This window comes from Silene latifolia, chromosome 7 (genome assembly GCF_048544455.1).
Source record: "Silene latifolia isolate original U9 population chromosome 7, ASM4854445v1, whole genome shotgun sequence".
In the NCBI taxonomy this organism is placed as follows: Eukaryota; Viridiplantae; Streptophyta; class Magnoliopsida; order Caryophyllales; family Caryophyllaceae; genus Silene; species Silene latifolia.
In genome coordinates, this window is record NC_133532.1 from 18,384,714 (window position 1) to 18,412,393 (window position 27,680).

A 27,680-nucleotide genomic window follows, 5' to 3' on the forward strand; every position below is an offset into this window, starting at 1 on the left:
GACCCACGAAATGTCATAATTAATGTAACATGTAAACATAAGAATATGAATATGAATAACACATAGCCTTAGCATATAGATGCTAGACAATCGTGCTTATCATGTGAACAACAATATAACAACACATAGTCCTAGCATGCGAATACTAGACCGACTCATACTACACTATCATGTGAATCACATAACATCCAGGAATCCAAACTCTATCAACCATAGCCGGCTTGCATCTCACCTTCTATGATTCATAGAATCACCATACAAGAAAGGGCAATATATCAAAGACAGGCATAAGTTCTTAGCACCGTCAATAGCCATTTTGTAACTCGAGTCTATACCACGAGGTAGGGAAGGTAATCGAACCGGTATCTTGGCTCAGCGGTTACTATTAAGAAAACATGGCCAAGAGACAACATAACCCTAGCCTAAAATCTGCGCAGACCTAGACATGCGGATACACACCACCGCACCCAAGACCCACAACTTTTTTTAAAACAAAGTGAAGTGAGTACCCTAAGGACACCACCGAAGGGTTGGCTAGTACTTAAGCTGACCCCATACTATCAAAATAAGTACCTGAGGTCATGCCCCAACTTGGATATAAATCCACTAGTCAGGAACACAAAGGCTATCAAGCAGTGAACATATACTCGTCAGAGACTATAAAGACCTATCTATGATGAAGGCCGAAATACTCACCTAAGACCTAGTCCCAGCTAGTCCCAGCTTGAATACTTTAGCCCACACCACACAAGACAAATAGGACACCCACTTAACCATAAGAGGGCAAAGAGTTCAACTTACCAACATAAATGCTAACATTCTATCATGAGAAAGGCTATATAAATGTCTATTCAGCAGACAATCCAACAATATCCTCAATATCCATAATAATCCAAATTCCATTCTTAACCGTTAATCTCATAATTCATGAGAACAAGCTAAAATGGCAAAGAGGCAACAAGACTAAGCATAAGGCATCCAAAGTATCCAACAACCAACATGTGAAATGATAATTACCAATATCAAGGCATAACATAAAACCTCCAATAACAACTAATCTCACCTCAAAGACAAACCCTCGACCCGAGTCCCGCGACGGGTCATCGGTCAAATCGAGGCTGACTGGTTTAAACCTAGCTTGACCAAACTCGTTCGGTCAATCTGGCCCAGCTCAGAGTCTTGGCCTACTTTGGCCCCAATTACAAATTTTATCGCTATATTATTCTCATGCTATTTCCAATTTCTATCATGTGAAAAATGAAAGTAAAACATTATCAATCACCTAAACACTTAACAACCAACAAGCACCACATTTACTACTAATGTGACATTAATTCGTCGAGTAACTCGGAATAGTTACCTTAAGCTAGCAAAGAGACAAGCAATAAACTTGAGAAAGCTTCTAAAACCCAAAATTACTCTTCATCTTCAACCACATATGAGCCACCTAAAATAATTATGTGAAAGGACGATATTAACGAATTATCTTTATATAAAATATGAGACAGAAATTAATTTAATTATATTTTAAATAAACCAAACTAGCGTCAAAACAATTTATGGACACGGCTCAAAAGTTATTATGACAACCTCAAACTCGGACTAACCACCAACTACACATGGCCCCAAACTCGTGACTTAGCTAGGCCACTGCCTAGGCACGGCCGAGCCCTTGCTAAGCTACTGCCCAGAGCCACAACTGTCTCCAACACTCCACCTAAACAACTACCCATCTCAGCCACTAAAACCCATGCTTGACTGTTCTAAAATGAGCCCACTCAATCACGTTAAAATAGTCCCAAAACCTTGCAACAGAACATCCCAAAACAACCCCACCACAGTCCATGAACAACTCTGAAAAACCTGCACAAAGTGACCTCAAAACAGTCCTAAAATAGTCCCTCATCACCCCACGAAACAGCCTACTCAACACATTATAACGGTCCCAAAAATACACAGGAAACCGTCCAACATCAGTCACTCTTACGCCCTAAAAACAGTCCCAAAAGGCACCATTTATCCATCCCAAACTGCCCCAAAACAAACCCTACATGTCAGTATACACCGTCTCAAATATAAAAGACAACAATTAGCACCCAAAACAATCCATACATGTCAGCATACACCGTCTTAAATATACCACTTACTAGCTAGCATCCCAAATGATCCCTAGAGGTCAGTATACACCGTCTCAATCATCTCCACATATCAGTATACACCGTCTCAACTATACAACTGACTAATTAACATCCATAAGGATCCCTATATATAATTATACACCGTCTCAACTATAAAACAGACTAACAAATCTTCTACCAGACCGTCAATTTTAGTACATACAACCGTCTTATAATAAATAAAGCTGAAAATATAAATGGGTTTGTAAAAATACATAACGAAAAAGAATTTTACTTACAACGGATTGACGGAAACGACGAGAGGAATGCTATGGAACGAAAATCGTCGAAAACGGATGAGAAACGGACGACCGAAAATCAATTTTGCGATTGACAGAAAAAAAATGAAACGTGAAAAAGAAGAACAAAGAAGGAAGTAGAAGAAAAGAAGAAGACGTGCGTTGTTTATAAATGAGACAGCGGCCTGCTAGCCTGCTATTTATTATACGTACGTTTCTTCGTCGTTAAGAAACTTCGATCGTTATTAAAACCGTTTCGAGTTAAATTTAACCGATTTAAGTAAAAGTTTCAGTAATAAAATGGAATCAATAATAAATAAATTTAATGAGTGAAAATAAAATAAACTCAGCTAGTTAACGGAAATAATACGATATCCGCTTGAATCGGAATTATTAGCGATTTTTACGAAACTAACGGATATTAATAAAAATTGCTAATTTAGTGAAATAAGTTCAAAATAACTAATTGGACGGTTTTGTTCCCAAAATCCATCTCGGGTTTACTTAAAACAACTTTCATAAGGACTCGTAAAGAAACGAGAATTATTAAATAAATAAACCCGAACTAACTTCAATAAATTCGAACTAACTTTAAATAAACTTATTAATGATTATTAAAATTAACGTATCGAATTATGATGAAATTAATTAATTAGCTAAGCATATATATATAAATCGTTAAATGATGTAATTAAATTCAAAATAGCAATTAAAAGAATTTTATTCAACTTAATAAAATACGGGGTGTTACAATCACCCCATCTTTTAAAAAGTTTCGTCCTCGAAACTTGAAAGTATAAATGAAAGGTTATAAAAATAAAACTGAAATTGGAACCGGTAACCAAAACATTTAAAAGGTCACTTATCGTAAGAATCAAAATTCTTTCAAAAGTTTCAAATAAAATTTTCCAACAGAACCAGATTCTCATCAGAGGAACGGAAGTGTTCTCGTTGCGAATTCAAGAACATCACATTCCAAATCCAAGATAAGGTCAAAGGCAAATCATTTGTATAAATCGAAAATCAAAATACTTTCAAAAACATTAATGAAAAGTTTTCAAATGTATAAGTCTCATTCATGGAACGAAATTGCCCTTGTCGTGCACACAAGAGCACTAACTTTCCAAGTCGAAAATCAAGTAGAACAAGTTTTAAAACTAATAACGAGTTCTAACAAAATCACGTTAAAATCAAAAGAAAAGGTAATTTACCCGACAAGCCAAAATAGAAATAAAGGTTTCACTTTTAAACCCAATTGGGGGTCAAATCCCTAAAAGTGTAACATTAAACTTTGACAAAAGCATCATAATTAGATCAAAGTGAATAGAAATTGGATAAAATTTACAAAAATCTCAGGTTTAGCAACTCAAAACTATGATAAAGAAGTCTATACTCAAAGAGCAATTAGAGAATTAAATCGAATTTTCATTTTTCCAAATCTTTACAAGTAGGGAAAATTTTGTAATAGTAACATAAAATTTTAGCAACGAACCAAAAATGGTAGCTTGAAATATTTAGAAGTTGTACAAAAAGGAAAGTAACTTATATAGCATAAAAACAAAGTATGTTAAGAGAGCTCAAACTTAAGCCACAAGAGAGCTATAATGACTTTCATAGGGTAAAAATTGAAGTCAAAATTACAAGGATGTCAAAGATATAGTTTCACAAGATACGAGTGTCAAATTTAAAGGAGGAGTAAGATGAAGCAAGGAAATGAGGTATGAACGGTAACGCTTATGAACGAGGAGAAAGGGAAATTTAAACAACAAAGAAACGCCAGACACTCTTATCTCAAACAACAACATCACTCAAAACGGTTCCGAAAACTTCCTAACAACAAAACTCATAACCACATCACTCCCAATGTTTTCCTCAATCGCTTATGTTACCTCATCCTAATCTATTCCCTGAAACAAGGTACTCCACTATAAGTGTGATTTCATCGCTCCAAATCCTCAAACATCCAGAAACAACTTTCACAAGCCTAAGGTCAAGGCTTCCAACAAAGCTATATTCGTATCCAACTAGTGACAACTATGGGTTCCTAAAAAAAAAATAAAAATAAACCTTCAATCAAGAATCCCAATACCAAGCTCTAAACTCCAAGAGAAGGTTCCTCAAATATTCCACAAGGTTCTCATTTCAAAACAAGGTAGTAACATACCAACCCCAAAATCTGAAAAATCAATAGGATCTCAAGTTTCTCTATCCTTTTACTTATCAAGGATTCCCAAAAGCGGAACTACACTCAGCTACACTCAGCTACGACATCATCTCATCATCTCAAGTACTCAATGCGACCTCAAGGTCTATACAACTATAGGGTTAACAAATTCTTCTCAATACTAAGTCTCTCTCAACTCAAGAACTCTCAAAAGCCAACTAATACCAAATCACATCACCAATCCATTATGGTCATCAACATCCCAAGGAGTATTCTTTCAAATTTGACATCCTAAAACTTACTTACCATCAAATTCCCAAGAAACAAGGTCTTAATTGTAACAATACTTTATCACCCCAAAGTTCCTAAAACCATAAATTGAAACTATGTTCTTTAACCTAACAATTGGTGTCAACCATACCGTTACCCTTTCTAGTTATTAAAACAAGTGCTAAAACTTCCCAATAATGTAGCTTACTCTCACTCTCATACAATACCTCAAGAGTCAAGTTTTCCAACCAAGGTCAACATTCCTCACAAGAAAGAGTACTATCAAATGGCGTTAAGGGAGGATTAGCAAGGAACAAAGGACAAGTTAGGAGTACAAGCGTAGCTTTTAAAGTAAAACAGAAGGGAGTTTAGTAGGAGGATAAGCACCAAGAGATTAAGAATAAGGCGAGATACAAAAAGAACGAGAAACATCTTCGTAAAATATAAGTGTCCTTTCAATGGAACGGAGATACTCTTGGCGATCACTCAAGAACATCCATATTCCAATTCAAAGACATAAAAATACATTTTTACACCAACAAATGATAAAACTAATTATCAGACGTCTCCAATAACAAGCTTTAACACTAATTGACGTTAAAACCAATGAAAAACATTAAAATATTTTCAAAACCTTTAGTTCAAATTTTTTTTTTCAAATTTTTTTTTTTATAATAAGGGTAATAACTCCATTAGCTATAGATAAGCTCACGGTCATTGATCTAAGAACGCAACAATTATTAAATGACAATCAACAAACATGTAATGATTATTAAAATTAACGTATCGAATTATGATGAAATTAATTAATTAGCTAAGCATATATATATAAATCGTTAAATGATGTAATTAAATTCAAAATAGCAATTAAAAGAATTTTATTCAACTTAATAAAATACGGGGTGTTACAGCAGCTCTGGGTTTTCCTTAGCAAATTTGCACTCTTGTAATGGAATGTATAACTACACCATCTTATTCAATTTCTCTCAATGGAGAGACTTTTGGGTTTTTCAAAGGCAAATGGGGCTCAGGCAGGTGTAGATACCTCATTTCTGCACCTCTCGCAAACCACCCGGTGATGATTGGGCCGCATGTTTGCTACACGGAACGATTTGTGACAGTTCGTAAGTTTATCGTCAAGTGATTGCTCAAACACTAATGTCTACCTCTTGGTTGTCATCTACGTGCCGATACGGTCGTTTTGACAGTAATTAGAGTACATTTGGAGTCCGGGCCTAAAACCGTCTTCATTTTCTGATAACCGTTAAATCCCGAGTCAGAATGTTCTGGAATGTTCCGGATATTTCTATTCCATATTTTATAAATATTTCATAATCTTTATCCTTTGGTAAACAATTTCCCGTAATATTCACATAAAATATTAAGGAAAACCAAATTATTCCGTCCTACCATAACTTAAACACGGAAATCTTTCTTCCGCAGGAGGAAACCACTTGGGAACAGACGCAGCAGGTGCTGCGCCTCTTCCAAGAGACGCAGTGGCTGCTGCGCCTCTTCCCAGGTCCTTTTCTGCGTAATTTTCGTATCTTTTTCATATCTTTCCGAGATTCACTTCCAAAGACTCTCCGAAACCCTAAATCCTTCACGTGATTAGTATAAATAGGAGCCTTCGCTCCTCATATTTCTCACGCGAGTGTCCGCCCTTCTCTTCTCCCTTTGCATTCTAGACCTTTGTTCTTACTTTTTGGCGTCTACGTGCTTGAACATTCGACCACGTAAGCTCGGATCCTTCTGAGTACCAGCCTCGTTTGCATGACCGACCAATTTGACCAACTCCACAATCAATCAACTTAATCAATTTGTTTTAATTCCTCTTACGAGGGCACTTTCGTTACATTCGCGTCGAGCATCACTAATCGATATCTTAGTCCTTCTCGTTTCGTCAAACATGTAAGTCTGAGGGTGTAAATCTCTCTTTATTTATTGTTATTTACTTTTTGTATCGTTAATGTAAGGTTTATGTCGAAAATACCAATTAAAACCGATTTCTAAAACCATGCTTTAAAACCTATTTTTACGGATTTTCAGAAGACAAACCGTCGAGAAAGGACGCAGCAACTGCTGCGCCTCTTCGAAGGAGCGCAGTACCTGCTGCGCCTCTTCGTGAGGCTGCCGCAGTTCCTGCTTCCTTTCTTCTTCCTTCGTCCTCTATAATTCGTTCGTTTTATTTGTTTTATTTGTTTCCTTTAATTCTTTGACACACAATCACATGATAATCTCATGTATATTATTATCCATCGTTAACACGTTCAATTCGTCATTAAATCCGACTTAAATCCCTTATAATCTCATATTTGCGGGTTTTCGTCATTAAACTCAATCCGGGTTGTAGAAATTCGATCCTTTCATATTGAGTTTCTGGAATTCGACCTTTGGTATATTTTCATCTGTTATTTATGCTGTTCGTCATTTATTTGTCGTTAATTCGTCATGTTTAGTTTATTTTATTCACCCATGTCACTAATTAATTATTCTTTCATATAAATAATTCGTTTAAATCCGTTTCCTCCATGTTTTATTGCTTTTATGACTATCAATCACATGTAAATAACCTAGTAATCACTTCCATCCGAGTAAATACCATAATCAATCCTTAAATTAACCAATTAACATTAACGATTTGCAATTCCGGCTTCACAGCCAGAACTCACCCTTGGAACAGACGCAGCAACTGTTGCGCCTCTTCCAGAGGGCGCAGTCCTGCTGCGCCTGTTCCAGGTTAATTTCTGTCTCTGAACTCCGTTGTTGCCTGACCTAGTTTAATTAGCTTACGTATAATGGACTATTATCCGTATTATCACCTTCTCATCTGATCGTTAATTCTTTCTTTTATTCTTTTTCTCAAGTTATCCGTTTTAAAGGTATTTTCGACATAAATCGCCTATCCGTTGTAATTATTGTAATTTTCATTATTGTAATTTTATTTATTTGTATTTATCGTATTTCTTGCATCGTTTGTATGTTTTCACATGTAATTGAGCATAAAATCTTACTTTGACCCAATTGTATGCTAAACTACGTGATAACCGACTTAGCCTAATTCTTCACATGTTAGGATCAAAACTTGGATGTTGCATGGCATGCATACGATATATCGAGTATAGATGATGTCCCTAATCATTAGTAGAGGCCGCTATCGAGGCGGGCGGGATTAGATGTTCGATCAAAAGAGCTTCCTAATACGTACCCTCACCCCTTACTCCAGATCTCTGTGAACATCCGTGTTCATTGGCATCCACGAGAGTCATTCTAGACATAGAATGCTAAGGGTAACGATTGCTTGGTGTTCATGTCTCTACTTTGTGTCTAGACATGGCACGAGGTATTCGAACGGTTCCAATTTCCCATAAAAATTGGTGGCGACTCCAACAAAAATGCAAACGCTTGTTCTCTTCCTCCCAAGCGCCCCCGTGGGCCCCCCGCTGTCACGGTTTGGCGACTCACTGGGATAATATACTTACGTGTAGCCAAGGGTGAAACTTGAACAAGGTTAGGGAATAGTTTGTACAAGACAATTGTCGGTTTTCATAACTCGGTCTTCCTAGACCATTTTATTCGGCCTTCCTAGGCCCAACCCAACCCATTCGACCAATCGTCCCATCTAAACGGTTCTAATTCTTATTTGGGCCTAAGGATGGATAGCGATTGACGTCATCCATACCATGGTACTACTCTTGTTTGTATCAAGGGCCTTCACTACTTGAGGAAATTGACTAGGAATCGGCCTTACTCTTGTTTGGTACGAGCCTCTCCACAGACTTCGGGTTTGATGGTTCGGTATGGCAACCCACCCTTTAAACCAAAACCCTTTTAAATGCACTCAGCATCCTGTTATAATGCTTGTATGAATGTTTGTACCTTATGTGATCACCATTTCTAAACAAAACCATGATGATTTTGCAAAAATCAAAACCCTTTTTTTAAATAAATATTTCGAAATAGGTCATCGATTAGCGCAAAACCCAGTCAAAACTCTGTCCGTTTGTCGAGTCAAAATTCGGGCCACAAGCCCATTTCAAAACCTCACTTCGAGTCCACTTCTATAGTTGACTAGGATACACATTTTCAAAATTCTTGTCCTTTCTTCAAAAGCTCACTCAACACAAGTGGCACACACCCACTTTACGAGTCAAAACATTTCTTCGTTTAGCAAGTGTATTAGAATGGTCGATCATGTTTTGATTCGTCATCGATCTCTTATCCAGTTTTCAAGATGCCTGGATCCAGCGAAACAAACCTCCACCAACTTCAAGATGGTAATGATCGAATCCTAGCCGCGTTAGCCTAAATCCAAATTACCCAAGACCAAGTCCATGATCGCCTTGAGACCATCGAGGGCCGGATCTATGCCGTAGAGGGAAGGTTGCCTCCCCATGAAAGTGAAGTAATAGGTGACTCCGCGGATGAATCCAGGGATGAAAATCCTCCCATGGGACTAACTGTAGCCGAGAAAAGACTCCAATACTTAGAGGAACAATTGATGTACCTTAAAGGGGATGACATTTATAGGGAGAATAATCGCAAGTATGAAGCCGTCAATTCCAAATTGCCAACCAACTTCAATATGACGGATATCCCTAAATTCAAGGGGCACGAGAACCCTTTGAACCACATCCGTGCCTTCAAGGATTACATTTCTATCAAAGGCATCAAACCCGAGATGTTCTTAAGGATCTTTCCTTCATCTCTTGACACCATCGCGAAGCAATGGTCCTACTCTTTAGAGCACAAGAAGGTCGCTACTTGGGAAGATGCCGCAATCGAGTTTGCTAAGCAATATGCGGATAATGCCGAGATCCAAGTTAACATGCGCACTCTAGAGGTTCTTACCCAAAATGACAAAGAAGGATTCACCGACTTCCTAAGTAGGTGGAGGAAGACTAGTACCTAACTAGTTGAACGCCCGGATGAGGCTACCCTTGTGGAGAAGTTTGTGGACAATCTCAAACCCATCTATGCCAATCATTTGAGATACCAAAATATCAAAACTTTCAAGGACTTAACCGTACTAGGGACAAGGATTGAAGATGACATCCGTAAAGGACTCTTGTCCAAAACGGTAGGTCGAGGATATCAAGGCTCAACAAGTCGTTCATACGGCTCCACTAGCAAGGCTGATGAAGTTAACCTTCTCGAGCCGTCCAAGAAAAGTACCCCATCGAGGAAATTCACAAATCTTGGAGATACTTACTCCAACACTCTAAAAAGGTTAATGAAGCAAGGCAAACTCCAACCCATTGGACCTACTCCCGAACTCGAAAGGAAATCCAAATTCTGGGACGAGAACTCGTACTGTGAATACCATAGGGGCAAGGGGCACGACACAGAAAAATGCTACAAGTTGAAAAATGTGCTTCAAGACATGATTGAAGATGGTCAATTGCCAATACCGCCGGGAGGTAAACCCAACAACACTCAGAATCCTCTTGGAGTTCTAGTGATTACAAGTGACGAATCTACCTTAGATTGTTCACACCTCATTTCTCCAATTGAAGATGAAATCCATACAATCGAGAATGAAGGGTTCTATTCTACTATCTCCCCTACCATTTCCGACTTCATCACATGGGCAAGGAGTGTGGATAGGCAAGTTTGGGAATTAGGAAATATGGTGACAACTTTACGCGATCCCAACGCAACACCCAAGGAACATATGCCACTAATCTCCTCTCAAAACGTTACTATGCAAGAAATAGTCGTCGTGGTTGATAAACTAGTCGACCAAATCATACGACTAGAAGATGAAATCATGAGAATGAGGAAACTAGCTACAATCAATGGAGTTTGGGCCGACGATGACGAGGACGAGTACCTCATTGAGAACTCCCTAGTCAAGGAAATAGTCCAAAATGGTGAAGACCAAGATGTGGACCACCTAACTCGTTCGGGACGTCCATATCAAAGCACTACTCAAAATGGTCCAACCAACGTTGTCACACCAAATGATAACGAAGAGGACTCTACTGACCATTTGCTCAAGCAATTACAGAAGACAAAGGCTGATCTTTCAGTCTGGCAATTAATAGCGAGCTCATTCCCACATCGCCAAGCTTTACTGCAAGCTTTGGCCAAACTAAATGTAGCACATAACTCGACACCCGAAGATGTAGTCAACTTGGTTTTCCAAGAGTCACCAAAGCTAAGTAATCCTATTACTTTCTCAGACGAAGATTTGCCACCTTTTGGCGCTAGTCACAATTTAGCTCTTTACATCACTGTAATTTGCCTAAAGAAGAACGTGCCAATGACCTTGGTAGATGATGGCTCCGCGGTCAACGTCATACCCCTCAAAACGACATACAAATTAGGCATGAAAGAGTCGGATTGGACCCCTACCAATCAAGGTGTGCGTGCATATGATGGTACACGACGAAAGGTGGTAGGACTTGTTAACGTAACCATAGCCACAGGGCTAGTTGAGCGAAAGGTTAATTTCCAAATAGTGGACATCGAAGCTTCCTTCAACATACTTCTAGGAAGACCTTGGATTCACGCTTCCAAAGCGGTAACATCCACCCTTCATCAAAAGATCAAGATCCCACTAAATGGCAAAGTGGTGACGATCACTTCGTCACCCATCAAGGCAATAATCGAAAAGCAGTCGAACAATCAAGTCCTTGCAAATCCCGTATACGAACTTGGGGGCTTCCAAAGCATAAGTGTCATAGAAAGCGAATTGGCACCCTTATACTATGATCCCTACTCCAACTTGGTGGTCAACCACATGCTCAAAACCCAGGGATACTTCCCTGGAATGCCTTTGAACCCTACCCGAAGAAACACCTTCGCACCATATAAGGAAGGCAACTCAAAAAGGATACCACTTGGACAAGGGTACAAACCCACTAAAGAAGAGGTTCTCGAGATGCTTGCTCAAGTCCAAAACCGTAAGCATGTAGGAGTCCAAATGCGACCCTATCTCCCTACCCTAAATGGGTACTTTGTTGAAGAAGGAAGTCTAGATCTCTTTCAAGGATTTCCCGAGCCTTGGCATTATCTCGAGAGGAAGCTAGCCGGAATCGAGATCTTTCACGATTGCTACTTCATCCCTCCAGAAACGGTTCCTACCGTCAAAACCCGTCAAGCACCTTGCTTAGACGAACAAGCTGTTAGCCTATTGTTTGGAGAAGATCGATTTGTTAGGGCCGCGCAGGATGAGATCATTACCATGATACTTCAAGACGATCGTTTCAACCCCACCGTGTTAATCACAGAAACCAACGCAAGTCAGCAGAAAGGATGGAGAAAATCAATCAAGTGGACCAACAATCAAGGAAGACTCTTCAAGCTTACCACTAGAGAAGGAGAGATGTTCAAAGGAGAACCATAAGACGATGAGTTCGAGTCGGAGTCGGAGTCAGAGTCGGAGTCTAGATAAGTCATTAAAGAGTCTCCTCCTATCGTCATCCCCACTCCCTTTGTTTCTCCTAGCTTAGCCTCGAGTAGTCACAGTAGTTCGGGAAATGTCCCAACCACTGTCCCTTTGCCGCCACTGACCATGGATCAGTTGGCTTCTTTGTTTCAACTTTACTCAAACTTTAATATGAATAAATCAGGTTCTGCTTACTCTTTGTGTTATCTTGAGTGCATTCATTTACGATGATACTGAGGATGACCAAGACCCAGAATCGATCGAAATACCTCCCTACGTAGCCAAAGAAATACTACAGGAAGGGGAAGGGGGACCAGTAATAGAGGACACCGAACCCATCAATGTAGGAACCGAACTAGAACCCCAAGAACTTAGGATAGGGACTACCTTGAGCTCTACCGAAAGGGCCGATTTCATAGACCTCCTGAACGAGTTCAAAGACGTTTTCGCTTGGTCCTACAAAGACATGCCAGGGATCGACAGGGATATCGCCGAACATAGAATCCCGATTAAGCCGGGTTTCAAACTCAGAAAGCGAAGCTTCGACGAATGAGAACAGAATGGGCTCTCAAGATTAAGGAAGAAGTTGACAAGCAATTCAAAGCCGGGTTCATCAAAGTTTCCGAGTATTCTGACTGGGTAGCCAACATAGTACCCGTACCCAAAAAGGATGGGAGAATCCGTGTTTGTGTTGATTTTAGGGACTTAAACAAAGCAAGTCCTAAAGATGACTTCCATCTACCACACATCGATATATTGGTGGACAATACTGCAGACCATGCGTTACTATCCTTCATGGATGGGTATGCGGGTTATAACCAAATTAAGATGGCCATAGAAGACATGCATAAGACCGCCTTTGTCACTCAATGGGGAACCTATTGCTATACGGTCATGCCATTTGGATTGATCAACGCCGGAGCTACATATCAACGCACCGCAACTTCACGCTTACATGATATGATGCACAAAGAAGTTGAGGTATACGTAGACGACATGATTGTCAAATCCAAGGATAGAGAAGGGCATATTGCGAACCTTCGCAAATTTTTCACAAGGCTACGAAAGTACAACATGAGGCTCAATCCTCAGAAGTGTACGTTCGGAGTAACATCTGGTAAACGCCTGGGATACGTCGTTATCCAACGAGGTATAGAAATAGACCCTTCCAAGATCAAGGCTCTGATCGAAATGCCACAACCTCGAACAGAAAAAGAAGTCAGAGGATTCCTGGGAAAAGTGCAATATATAAGTCGATTCATATCGAAACTCACCATGATTTGCGAGCCTATCTTCAAGAAACTCAAGAAAACAGACCACACCATGTGGGATGATGATTGTCAGAAGGCATTTGACCGAATCAAAGAGATATTGGCTAAATCACCAGTGCTCATGCCACCTCAACGAGATCAACCTCTTGGTTTATATCTCACAGTAACCGAAACAACCATGGGTGCCATGCTAGCTCAAACTGTAGGAAGTGAAGAAAGAGTTATCTACTACCTTAGTAAGGAGTTCTTGGAGTACGAGTGCAAATACTCACAACTCGAAAAGACATGCCTCGCTCTTGTGTGGGCAACGAAGAAGCTATGCCATTACATGCTTAGCTACTCCGTCAAAATATACTCCAAAATGGATCCAGTCAAATACCTCTTCGAGAAACCCGTCCTCAACGGACGCCTAGCAAGATGGACCTTGATCCTCTCAGAATTCGACCTCAAATACGTGCCTCTGAAAGTTATAAAAGGTCGCGCCGTCGCCGAATTCTTCGCAGAAAATCCCATCAATGACGCACAAACGATAGACACTTGGTCATTTCCAGACGAGGATATACTCCAAACTGATGTAGACTCCTGGGACCTTTACTTTGATGGAGCATCAAACTTAAGAGGATTTGGAATAGGAGTGTTACTCATTTCTCATGAAGGCGAGCATACACCAATTGCTGTCAAACTCGACTTCGAGGTGACAAATACCGCTGCAGAATACAAAGCTTGTCTCATTGGACTACAAGCGGCAGTGAGCTTAGGCATTAAAAACCTCCGAGTACATGGGGATTCATCCCTGATCATCAACCAAGTTACGGGATCTTGGAAAATTGGAAGCGAAAGCCTAGCACCTTATCAAGCCAAAATAGACCAAGTTGCCCAATTCTTTGATCACGTGACGTATCTACACCTACCTCGGGAAGAAAATCAATTTGCAGATGCTCTTGCGAAACTTGTATCTTTGATTAATATGCCAGATGACATGGTGGAAATGCCTTTGTGCATCGAACGACGGTCAGAGCCGGCTTATGTACACCAAATCACCGACGAAGAGGAAATCGCACAGGAACCCTGGTTCCAAGCAATCCTGAATGTTAAGCTCAATGGTACCTATCCACCCGATATGGACAAGAGGGGACAACGTGCTATACGCCTACTAGCTTACCAATACGTTCTCATGCAAGGAGAATTATACAAAAGAACACCTCTTGGTGTAATCCTACGTTGCCTTGATCATTCACAGGCGCGGAAAGTGATGGAAGAGGTCCACGATGGAGAATGCGGTCCTCACATGAGTGGGCCCATGATGGCAAAGAAAATCACACGTTTGGGGTATTATTGGACCACAATGGAATCCGATTGCATCAAATACGTAAGACATTGCCACAATTGCCAAATCTTCGGGAATGTACAACATGTCCCTCCTTCATTGCTCTATACGATGACATCTCCTTGGCCGTTTTCTGCTTGGGGAATTGACATAATCAGGAAGATAACCCCAGCCGGAACAGGAGGTCACTGTTTCATCCTAGTGGCAATCGACTATTTCACCAAATGGGTAGAAGCAGCTTCCTACACCAGTCTCACGGCTAAAAATGTGGCAAAGTTCATACAAAACAACATCATCTGTCGATACGGTTGCCCACATGAGATCATTAGTGATAATGGATAACATTTCCAAGCTGAGACTGAGCAATTGCTAGCCAAGTATAGAATTAGGCATCACCACTCTTTGCCCTATAGACCACAGATTAACGGCGCGGTAGAGGCGGCAAACAAGAATGTTGTCACGATTCTCAAGAAAATGATTGACAACTATCGAGATTGGCCAAGCAAGATACCCTTTGCTTTGTGGGGATATCGTACATCTGTTAGGACGCCCACTGGGGCTACTCCTTTCTATTTGACCTACGGCATGGAAGCTGTACAACCAGTCGAGCTAGAGATACCATCCTTGCGTATTTTACTCGAAAGTCAAATCCCAGAAGCCGATTGGAAGAGGGATAGATATGAAGAACTCATCCTCCTGGATGAACGTAGGCTACGCGCCTTGCATAATGTCCAAACATATCAAGCACGTATCAAACGAGCTTTCAACAAAAGGGTTAGGCCAAGAAACATCAAGGAAGGAGACTTAGTACTTAAATCGGTTAGAGCTCTTCTACCTGTCGACCCACGGGGAAAATTCAAACCAAATTGGGCCGGGCCATTTCTAGTCAAATCCATACTTCCACGGGGTGCGGTTAGAATCACAGACCTAGACGGGAATGAGTTTTCAAACCCAACAAACCTTGACCAACTAGAACGGTACTATGCCTAGAATAGGAACAAAAACGCGCCTCGCGTAACCCCACGTGTCGCTCTTGTGGCACTAAATAAACGGCCCCTGGCCAAGCTGAAATAAGCTAATGTCACTGTGCTCTTGCATTTTGACAAATTTGTCATCCTCATATCATCAAATAAACTAAATTTGCACCTTCAGAGTAAGCAAAAAGCTCATGCTTATTTTCTAAGTTCATTACAAGCTCTTGCTTAGAACAATTATTCTTTTACATTTACTCGAACTACGCGCAAGGGTTTGATTTCATTTTTTTAAGTGAATACGTAGGCAATCCTTTACAGGATACAACCCATTATATTTAAAATGTAAATAGAAGGACATTTGCATTGCATTTGGATTTCGACAAGAATAATAAATAGAAAATCACAACGGTTTCATAACCATTTAGCCTTTTTTATTTCATTCATTTTCTAATAATAATAGTACGCTACATAATAAAAATAGAATAGGCTAGGATTTTAAAAACCCCACCTTTTTATTAGAACAATAAATAATAATAATAACAAATAATAAATAAAGACTCGGGCTATTCCTCCATCTTCCCTTTGCCCTTGTCATTCTTGTCATACTTCTTGTCACGACCTCGAGCCGGACGCTCTTGCGCCACTTCGGACCTAATCACCAAAGGTATTTCTCGAGGCCTAGACTTTCCAGGCCAATCACCATCTCTACGACAGGAGAGGTCTTCGGTTTCTTCGAAGGATGAACGACTCGAAACCCGGCTTCTTCCTCTCCCTCAGTCAAATGCTTTTCTTTCTCTTTCTCTACCTCGCGCGTCTTATAGTCAACGGGCTCGCGCTTCCTCAATCTCTCGTGCTCTTCCGGAGTAGTAGCTTTCCTCCATCGCAGATAAGAATCCGACACCCACAAGGCATTTGCAGAAGAGTTCAAGAACCACACATTTCTTTGAGCCCATTTAATGGCCCACTCCCTTCGGCTCTCTGTAGTAAGCGCCACGGCGATCGGGACGGTGTCAAGCTTCGGGTTTGTCTTTTAGTCCCACCTGTCTCATCAGCCTCTCCGGGAAGATGCACACCATAAACTCCAAGCCAGGAATGCGCACGGACCGAGTAGGATCCAAAGAAGACACTCCAGTGACAGATTTGAGGTGCCACCACGGCACAATCCACCTAATCAACGGGCCATCATCGCTCTTCAGTTTATTCTCCCAATAATTGCAGACTCGGGTGAAATCCACCATGTAAAGCCTAGTCCTCATTGCAATTGAACGAGTATGATAGGAAGGAACATGAACTGGGGGCTCGATCAATCGGAGCCGTTCCATAAGCCAAACCTACCAAAAGCGGGTATTAGACATCAAAAAAAAAAAAAAAAACGAAAAAAAACGAAAAAGAAAAAAAAAAGAAAAGAAAGAAATGTCTTTTGCCTGCAGAATGACGGGACTTCCCAAATACGGTAGGTCACGATTGGCTTTCCTATTATCCAAGCCCAAAAGGATCTCTCCTAAGCATAAACAAGCTGGGCTCCTGCGCAGCTCCATTTGCTCAACAAGGCCCAGAAGACGGGGATTACCTCTCAAGTCTTCATCAACATGCCCTTGGAAGAGATACACATGCAACAAGCAAAAACCAAATGCCCTCCGCCTAGCAACATAAGAAACGGTGGGGTCGGCCCTGTTAATGAATCGGTCAATGAAGTCCAACATTCGCACTCCCTTTGAGGTCACTAGACGGTCCACCTCGAGTCTAGTCAACCCAAGCAAGTCTCTAAATTTGCTCTTGTACCCTTGCGAAGTAGAAGGAATGGCAGGCAAGTGTTCAGGGTCCCACCCACCAATAGCGGCAGTTTCCTCAGGAAATGGGCAAATATCGCCTCCAGGGAACGCAAAAACATGGTAATTCGGGTCCCAATAATCAAGACAAGCATCCAAGAACGGTTTGACAACCTTGATGAGTTTTAAACTCAACAATGATCCAAGATTATAGGCGCCCATATCATATTTCTCCATGTTCGAAAATTCGTTGGTCCATTCCTTCAAGCGAATCTCCAAAGTATTCATGATGAAGAGTTTATTTTGAGAATTTTATGTAATAAGACGAAGAAGAGACGGAAGAATTGTGTGAATAAAAGCTCCATCGACGTTTCTATTTATACTAATTTCTGTTTCCAAAAATCTGCCAGAATAGAACCACCTGGGAACAGGGGCGCGCAAAGACATTTGCGCCTCTTCAAAGGGACGCGACTCATCTTTGCGCCTCTTCCTCAGCTTAACTTCTGTGATTTTCCGCGTTGGATCTTTCCTAAATCCATGACGAATAATTTCCTATTCCTACGGGTTATTATTTTCGTAAATACGTGAAAATTACCATATTTCGGGTTTTCTAATTCCGCGGGCACGCATTTCGAGACGACGTCGACATTTTCGTCATTTTACCACACTTGTACATTTTCATTTTGGGAAATAATTCTCATGTTAATATTTTTCATTTTAGGAAATAATTTTCATTTTTATAATTCATTTTTGGAAATAATTCTCATTTCGATTTACATTTATTTCATTTTTTTTTTATCATCTCACTTCTAACTTATAGATTTCTATTTTTTCCTTTTTTTAGGGGGTAACCCTCCCTACCGTCCGGTCATTTTCCGGCAAATTTTTTGCATTTTTGCATTCTTTTGAGTCACTCGTTTTGCGCTAATTAAGGCCATATGTATATAAAAATGTATGTTTTGCGTGATTTCTATGTAAATTTCGGCGGCATGACGGCGTAAACCGTCATCTACCAAACCTGTTCAAAGCTAACCTGCAGGCACAAGCAACGCAACCCAGCAGCAAAGGCACTCAGGCCATCTCATATACAACCAAAAAGGGAAATTAACACCAACTGGGGGGCTGGGCCCCCAAACAAAGCCAGAATGTTCAAAATAAAGGTCCAAATGTACAAGCGTGCAAAAATACGGCCAACAAACAAACAAAAGCGCACAAAACTCTGCATTGGTCGCCCTCGACTCTGCAGAACCCTTGCGCGAAGAGCAGCAATCTCGGCGTCTCAAACCTCGAGCTCCCTCAACAAGCGAGCTGTCTCCTCCCGAGACTGGGTCAACTCTCGCTCCAGCTCGCGGTCACCCTGTAAACAACAAAATTGGCTCATGCCAATCTTTCAAGAAAAATTGGAAAATCAAAATTCAAAAAAATGAAACAGGCACAAGGTTCATACCTGACGGCCTCGACCGTCGATAAGTGCCTCGACGGCAGTAGCTCGCAGCCGGTTGGCCACCCTCCATAACGCCACGAACCGAGACGGCGCGACCTGCATTTTTAAAAAGAAGTTCTCAATAATTGAATAAACTCAATCAAATGTGTTCTTACACAGAAAGTTATGCAAAATTAGAGGTTTACCCTCCGAATCAGATGCTGTCAGTCGTCCAGGCCAGCATCCGTCACAGCCACGTCAAAGTCACGCAGCTCGGAGATCGTCGTCCTCCCGGTCGCGTCAGTGTACTCGAGGGTCTCGGGGTACTCTGGGGGCTCGATTCCCGCCGCCTCCACCTCCTGCAAAACCAAATGTTTCTCATTAATCGATGATCTTTCATCATAGTTCTCAAAAAATCAAGTAAAGAGGAAGAGTAAAAGATGCTCACCACTACCGGCCAGTACGCCAACCTCCCGTAGAGGAACGCCGAGTAGTCCTCGCCAGGAAGAAGGAGGGCGTCACCACTAGCGCCAGCCAAGTCCGCCTCCCTCTCTGCCTCAGAAGGCTCCCTGAACATCGTCCTAGGAGGATCGATGGGAACCGTCAACACGTCCCGAGAGCACTGACGAGCCAAGCGCTCGCCCAAGTACCACACAGGACCCATCGACGTCCTCAACAGCAGCCGACTCGAGCTCCTAGGTCGAAGGACCTCAGCCACAAAAGGAGGCGTGTCAGCGTACTCTGCCCAAGGCCTGGGCACCCACTGGGACAAGATAACCAAAGGAATCATTCTTATGATCAATTTAAAAGCAATATAGAAGCAAATGAATATGAGATGCTTACGCTGTCTAGCTGAAGAGCGTTCACGCCCCGCCGGTAGACACCGTGAGAAGAACGCTTGCTCTTCGTCCTGCACATCACCCAATCCCTCACCACGGGATAGGCCTTCTCCAGCGGCTCCGTCCTCTTGGGCGCGAGGCCCGGGAAGTAGGAGTACACCGACGCCTGCGAAGCAAGATAGTCAATGACGATCTTTCGTAATTTGATAAGGAAAGGAATTGATTTTGGTCTAAATGAAGGTTCATACCTCCGGCGAGTAGTCCGGTCCGACGGCGCCGGGGAGAAGTCCCTTTCTCCATCAACTCCGGACGAACCATGGCCCTCATGAAGCGGATGAGGACCGCAAAACCAAGCGATGACCCGGTCCCAACGCCCTAGGGAGCTCGGGTCAGAAAGGAAGGGAAGAAGCTTCGTCGACAGCCTCTCGCCCTTGTCTCCGAGGTAAATCGAAGACAGAAACCACCAGAGCCACAAACGGACCCTCTGCTCAGCTGTACAGGGAGGAGGAGCCGTCTCCCTCCCTTCAATCGTCACCAGCGCCGGGATCTTTCCCGCGAAGTAGTCTCGAACGTAGGAGCTGGGCACCAAACCCAAGCATCGTGACCCCTCGGCGACAAGTTCCAGCCGATCAACCTCCTAGCCTCGGCCGAGTCCACCCTCATGGCAGTCTCCGGCCACTCCACAGCCTTAGTCCCGCACGGCAGACCAGAAATCATGCCGTAGTCCTCCAGAGTGACTCCCACATCACGAAAAGGCATGTGAAACGTGGAAGTCGCATCCCAGAATCGGTCCAAGAAAGCGCGGACCAGGCTAAGGTTAGCCCGCAGCTTCCTCTTCGCGATATCCCTTCAGGCCTGCACCAAAGCACCGAACGCTCCGCGCTCGATCATTGCGCGCTCCTCCGCCGACAGTCGCTCGTAGCACTCCATCGCTGTCGTGTAACCCGAGAACGACCTGATGTTCCCGGCCTCCTATTGTGATGTGAAACAAAAGCTATCTTTAGTTTCTTTTGAACGAAAATTGAAAGAGATGTGAACAAATGAATGAAAGAAGATGGGTGATGAGTAGTGAATTCCTATTTACCAAGCTCTTCACCGTCCTGTAGGACAGGTGACCCTCTGCAGCCCACAGCAAGTGCCTACTCTCCCAGGTCTCAGCCCACGCAGTAGCTCCTCTCAGCTGACGACCTCCTCGTCCAACGTTGGCCCGCCTCGGGGCCTCCTCCTCCTCAACAGCCTCCTCCTCATGGACCTCGTCCCCAGCAGCCATCACCGCGGCGGTGAAGGCCTGCTCTAAAGCCTCCTCGACAACAGCGACGTCTATCTCCATAGGAGTCCTCCCAGAAGTAGAAGCCTCATCACCTGCAACATTAAAGCAAATTTAGGCCGCGTCACGTGACGACGAGCCTTGGTTAAGGGATTTTCGAGCCTTTGGAAGCCCTGAAACCGCTCTTTTCTCGCCATCTTTGGCCATATTCTCACAAACCCGATCACTCATGTGGTATTTTGGGTCAAGTCAAGCCTAAATTTGAAGCCTAGTTCTGGGTTCAAGTCGAAATTTCGGCAGCATTTCGTTATAACGGCAATTATGCCCTAGAAAAGTGTCTTGAAAAAGCTGTCACAAACCAAAATTCCGAGATGGTAGGAAGTTTACCCATCATCCAAGGATGCCAAATATCAAGTTTCATCGCAAATGGACAATCCTAAGGCTATTTTCGAAGCAATTTACGGTTTAGCTGTGAAACCGTCTCAAATTTCACTCAAAAGCTCAAAACTCAACGAAAATTCGAGACAAATACATGGTTATGTTCCTTATACTACCAATTATCCGTTTCTAATGTCAATTTCATAAGGCAAATGCATTTGGGGGAAAAGCCCCAAATTTTCGATTAATTGGGTCATAAACCCTAATTTTTCGATCCAAAATTGGACAAATACAGAAGATTAATGCAAGAATGAGACACATATCTCGATTAGTCATGATTAATGCAAGCTTTTGGATCAAACCTTGACGGAAATGGTGAATATTTGAGAGAGAAATGTGTAATTTATGTTTCGAACAAATGATTTGCAAACCCTTCTGATTATCGCGTTTTTACGCAGAAAATACACTTTGGGGAATAGACAAAGAGCGGCGGCTGCGCCTCTTCCAAGAGACGCAGCTCTTGCTGCGCCTCTTTCTTGTGTTCCCTCCATACGAATTTTCAAAAATTCGTTATGAGTTCGTTATTTGTGGGCCCATCTTTGGTGCGCCTCTTCCCCGATGCTATTTTATCCTTTTGGTCCGTTTGACGATTTTCTTTCGTTCCGGCCCGCATTTTCCAAGCCAGCAGCAGACTGTTGCATATTATTTATTTCTTCCAAGACCTTTGCTTGTTGCAACGAGCATTTATTCCTTCACAGGTGTTTCGACACGCCTTCATTATAACGAGAGTAAGCGGATATACCTTCCCTCTCGAGACATGGAGATCAACATTGTTTCCTCTCAGCAGTTCCCGCCTGTGTCCTGCTACTCGCAATTATTTCTCGAAGACTACCCAAGCAGTTTTCCCTCAGCAGTTCCCGCCTGTGTCCTGCTACTCACAATTATTTCTCGAAGACTACCCAAGCAGTCTTCTCTCAGCAGTTCCCGCCTGTGTCCTGCTACTCACCATATTTAGCCCCCACGCTTGACCTTAGCTCAATAGCTCCCATGCACCTCCGGAAGCATCTCGAGAAAGAAGTCTCAGGTATGGTTTCCTCTTATGGCTGGCGAGCCTCCTTACGTAGTCTAATGGACTTTAAACGACCCTCCCCGATAGTCGACAGACTCTAAAATGTTCCCGACGACAGGTCCTTGGCTCAGACCCCTTGAGCCGCCTCGCGTCGCCATAGTCGTCAGGTTGTAATCTTCGATTGACCTGATGGCTATACTTTGACTTTCGCCTTGTCCAAGCCTCAGTCAAAGTGGGGGCTCTGTAGATACCTCATTTCTGCACCTCTCGCAAACCACCCGGTGATGATTGGGCCGCATGTTTGCTACGCTGAAAGATTTGTGATAGTTCGTAAGTTTATCGTCAAGTGATTTCTCAAACACTAATGTCTACCTCTTGGTTGTCATCTACGTGCCGATACGGTCATTTTGACAGTAATTAGAGTACATTTGGAGTTCGGGCCTAAAACCGTCTTCATTTTCTGATAACCGTTAAATCCCGAGTCAGAATGTTCTGGAATGTTCCGGATATTTCTATTCCATATTTTATAAATATTTCATAATCTTTATCCTTTGGTAAACAATTTCCCGTAATATTCACATAAAATATTAAGGAAAACCAAATTATTCGTCCTACCATAACTTAAACACGGAAATCTTTCTTCCGCAGGAGGAAACCACTTGGGAACAGACGCGCAGTGTCTTTGCGCCTCTTCCAAGAGACGCGATGGGCTGCTTTGCGCCTCTTCCCAGTCCTTTTTGCGTAATTTTCGTATCTTTTTCATATCTTTCCGAGATTCACTTCCAAAGACTCTCTGAAACCCTAATTCCTTTACGTGATTAGTATAAATAGGAGCCTTCGCTCCTCATATTTCTCACGCGAGTGTCCGCCCTTCTCTTCTCCCTTTGCATTCTAGACCTTTGTTCTTACTTTTTGGCGTCTACGTGCTTGAACATTTGACCACGTAAGCTCGGATCCTTCTGAGTACCAGCCTCGTTTGCATGACCGACCAATTTGACCAACTCCACAATCAATCAACTTAATCAATTTGTTTTAATTCCTCTTACGAGGGCACTTTCGTTACATTCGCGTCGAGCATCACTAATCGATATCTTAGTCCTTCTCGTTTCGTCAAACATGTAAGTCTGAGGGTGTAAATCTCTCTTTATTTATTGTTATTTACTTTTTGTATCGTTAATGTAAGGTTTATGTCGAAAATACCAATTAAAACCGATTTCTAAAACCATGCTTTAAAACCTCTTTTTACGGATTTTCAGAAGACAAACCGTCGAGAAAGGACGCAGCAACTGCTGCGCCTCTTTGAAGGAGCGCAGTACCTGTTGCGCCTCTTCGTGAGGCTGCCGCAGTTCCTGCTTTCTTTCTTCTTCCTTCGTCCTCTATAATTCGTTCGTTTTATTTGTTTTATTTGTTTCCTTTAATTCTTTGACACACAATCACATGATAATCTCATGTATATTATTATCCATCGTTAACACGTTCAATTCATCATTAAATCCGACTTAAATCCCTTATAATCTCATATTTGCTGGTTTTCGTCATTAAACTCAATCCGGGTTGTAGAAATTCGATCCTTTCATATTGAGTTTCTGGAATTCGATCTTCGGTATATTTTCATCTGTTATTTATGTTGTTCGTCATTTATTTGTCGTTAATTCGTCATGTTTAGTTTATTTTATTCACCCATGTCACTAATTAATCATTCTTTCATATAAATAATTCGTTTAAATCCGTTTCCTCCATGTTTTATTGCTTTTATGACTATCAATCACATGTAAATAACCTAGTAATCACTTCCATCCGACTAAATACCATAATCAATCCTTAAATTAACCAATTAACATTAACGATTTGCAGTTCCGGCTTCACAGCCAGAACTCACCCTTGGAAACAGACGCAAAGAATCGCCGCGCCTCTTCCAGGGCGCGATCTCTTGCGCTGTTCGAGTTGATTTTGTCTCGAACTCCGTTGTTGCCTGACCTAGTTTAATTAGCTTACGTATAATGGACTATTATCCGTATTATCACCTTCTGATCTGTTCGTTAATTCTTTCTTTTATTCTTTTTCTCAAATTATCCGTTTTAAAGGTATTTTCGACATAAATCGCCTATCCGTTGTAATTATTGTAATTTTCATTATTGTAATTTTATTTATTTGTATTTATCGTATTTCTTGCATCGTTTGTATGTTTTCACATGTAATTGAGCATAAAATCTTACTTTGACCCAATTGTATGCTAAACTACGTGATAACCGACTTAGCCTAATTCTTCACATGTTAGGATCAAAACTTGGATGTTGCATGGCATGCATATAATCGACGATATATCGAGTATAGATGATGTCCCTAATCATTAGTAGAGGCCGCTATCGAGGCGGGCGGGATTAGGTGTTCGATCAAAAGAGCTTCCTAATACGTACCCTCACCCCTTACTCCAGATCTCTGTGAACATCCGTGTTCATTGGCATCCACGAGAGTCATTCTAGACATAGAATGCTAAGGGCAACGATTGCTTGGTGTTCATGTCTCTACTTTGTGTCTAGACATGGCACGAGGTATTCGAACGGTTCCAATTTCCCATAAAAATTGGTGGCGACTCCAACAAAAATGCAAACGCTTGTTCTCTTCCTCCCAAGCGCCCCCGTGGGCCCCCCGCTGTCCACAGCAGGGGGACCCTCTCTTGCATCTCCTGTTTACTGTTTGTCTTGACTATCTGAGTAGGGTGCTCATGGTGGTACAAAAGCACAAAATGTTTAGATTTCATCCTTTATGTAACAGGATCCAGCTCTCTCACCTATGTTTTGCTGATGACCTCCTTTTATTTTGCAAACGTGAGAGGGGCTCCATTGGATTGATGATGAAAGCCTTTGACGTATTTTCAAAAGCTACAGGACTGGTCATGAGCAGAAGCAAGTCCAGTTTATACTGTAATGGCATGGATAAGCAAATTATCAGGGATGTTGAACAAAACACTGGGATGAAGAGAGGGACAGTGCCTTTCACATACTTAGGGGTCACTGTGTCTCCTAAACGTCTCTCTGTTTTGGACTGTCAATGTCTGATTGAGAAGGTGATGGACAGAATTTGAGGACTTGGGTCCTGAAAATTATCCTATGCAGAGAGGATTGTGCTAATTAAGGTAGTGTTGAGCACTCTCCATTGCTATTGGGCAAGAGTTTTTATTTTACCCAAGACTGTGATATCAAAAATTGAAGCTATTTGCAGGAAATATCTTTGGCATGACAATGATCACAAGGAAAGTCCTTCTCTTGTTTCCTAGGATCAAATTTGTCAACCCAGGAAGCAAGGAGGGTTGGGAGTCAAAGACTTACATGTTTGGAACATTGCTACTGTTGGAAAGTATGTGTGGTGGATTGCCAATAAGGAAGATCACCTGCGGGTGAGGTGGGTGTATGCAGTGTACATAAAAACCTCGTCCTGGTGGGAATATGAACCTGGTACTGGCTGCAGTTGGGCCTGGAGAAAGATATGCCAGGTGAAGAAAACTCTTAAACCTTATTTATTATCTATTCCTAGTCTGGAGCATTATTCTATCACAGCAGGTTATCAGTGGATCAAGCCTGATGGAGCAGTGGTCCCCTGGTATCCTTGGATGCTGAATGAGTGGATTATTCCAAAGCAGAAATTCATTTGTTGGTTGATAGCTCATCAAAGATTATTAACCCAAGATAGATTGATGAGAATGGGAATTTTACAGAGCAATAAGTGTTTTCTGTGTGGGTTGCGGGAGGAAAGCCTGGATCACCTCTTCTTTGCTTGTCCTTTAGCAGCCAATGCAATAGCCTAGTAGGGGACTGGTGTAGGGTACAGCTGCCTCTGTAGAACAATATCAGATGGTGGACTGAGCTCAGGCAGGCAGCTGTTTGTAAGAAAAAAGTGATTGCAATGATTCTGGCAGGTTTGATGTACCATGTTTGGCAGTGTAGAAATAGGTGTCGAATTGATGGCTATGTTCTTAGGCCAAAATTTGTGTTAGCAAATGTAAGGAATGATGTAAATTTGCGACTAGCTCAATGTGATGTTAAGAGTAAAAGTGATCTAGCCTTATCATGGGTGGAGTATCTTAGGAGCTTGGCTCTAAATTTGTTTGTATGGGACAATATTGGCTATTTTAATGAGAATTTACATTTTCCCCAAAAAACATACCCGAAACAACCCGGAAAGCCGAAAGGACCCTACTTGATCCGAACTAACCCGATAATGTGACAAACCATAACTGACCCGACCCGAATTGGCATGACCCGAACCCGACCCATTAACCCATCATCATCGATTGTATTTGCCTCTCTTGTATTCTTCTTAGGTACTGCCTTTTTTTGTTATTGTTTTCCTCACCACCATGGTACCAATATTTAGGGAAATGTTATGGATTTTGGTTTATTTGTATGAAACATGTTAGTTGAAAGAGAGGGAGAGACTTTTGAAATGAGAGAAGTTGAAATGAGAGAGAAACAGAATGACGGTAAACGGTTAAGAAAATGAGAGAGAAATTGGAAGGAGGTATTAAATCATGTGATTAAAAAACTACCTTAGGAAAGCAAGAATTAAATATAATTTTTTAATACCAAGGAATCAAGTCACAAATTAATGACTCTAAAAATCCATCACAATACAAAATAGTGGGCCTTATTTACCATTTTGATTTTATACGGTACTATCCGACTCGTCGCAAGCTTGTGACGGATACTTCGTCACAAGCAAGGCTGTTTGTTTATTTTTTTACATGATTCGGGTACGTTGTCATCATCAAACAATTTCATATACTTATGAACTTAATTATGATGACCGTGTATTAGTGTATATTATTGTGGTATTACATAAAGAATGTAACAATTTTATAGTCATGTTTCCCATTGTAATATTAATGAGTCTTACCTATATATATGAGAAACTTGTTGTGTCCTATGTCACATAATTTATCTAACCAGATATAAAAATTTTAACTTAAGTTTATATGATACAAATATTGTTAACCAGAATATTAGCATGAGAAATATAGTCAACTAAAAATATGGCATATGATAAGTTAATTTTCGAAACACGGTCAATGCTTATGAAAGATTGCCATGGATTATGGGCAAACTAAGAAAGTTGACATAAAA

At 41.6% G+C, this 27,680-nt stretch overlaps 1 protein-coding gene across 1 annotated transcript in view; it reads left to right on the top strand.

Annotated features, from left to right (window-relative positions):
- LOC141589812 (uncharacterized) overlaps positions 1 to 26,365 on the top strand; it is a 31,960-nt gene extending 5,595 nt beyond the window's left edge. Inside the window, exons 3-4 of the mRNA XM_074410436.1 lie at positions 25,336 to 25,627; positions 25,838 to 26,365. Coding sequence (XP_074266537.1) covers positions 25,336 to 25,627; positions 25,838 to 26,365 — 820 coding nt within the window. The remainder of the gene's footprint in view (positions 1 to 25,335; positions 25,628 to 25,837) is intronic.
- Positions 26,366 to 27,680: the final 1,315 nt, after the last annotated feature.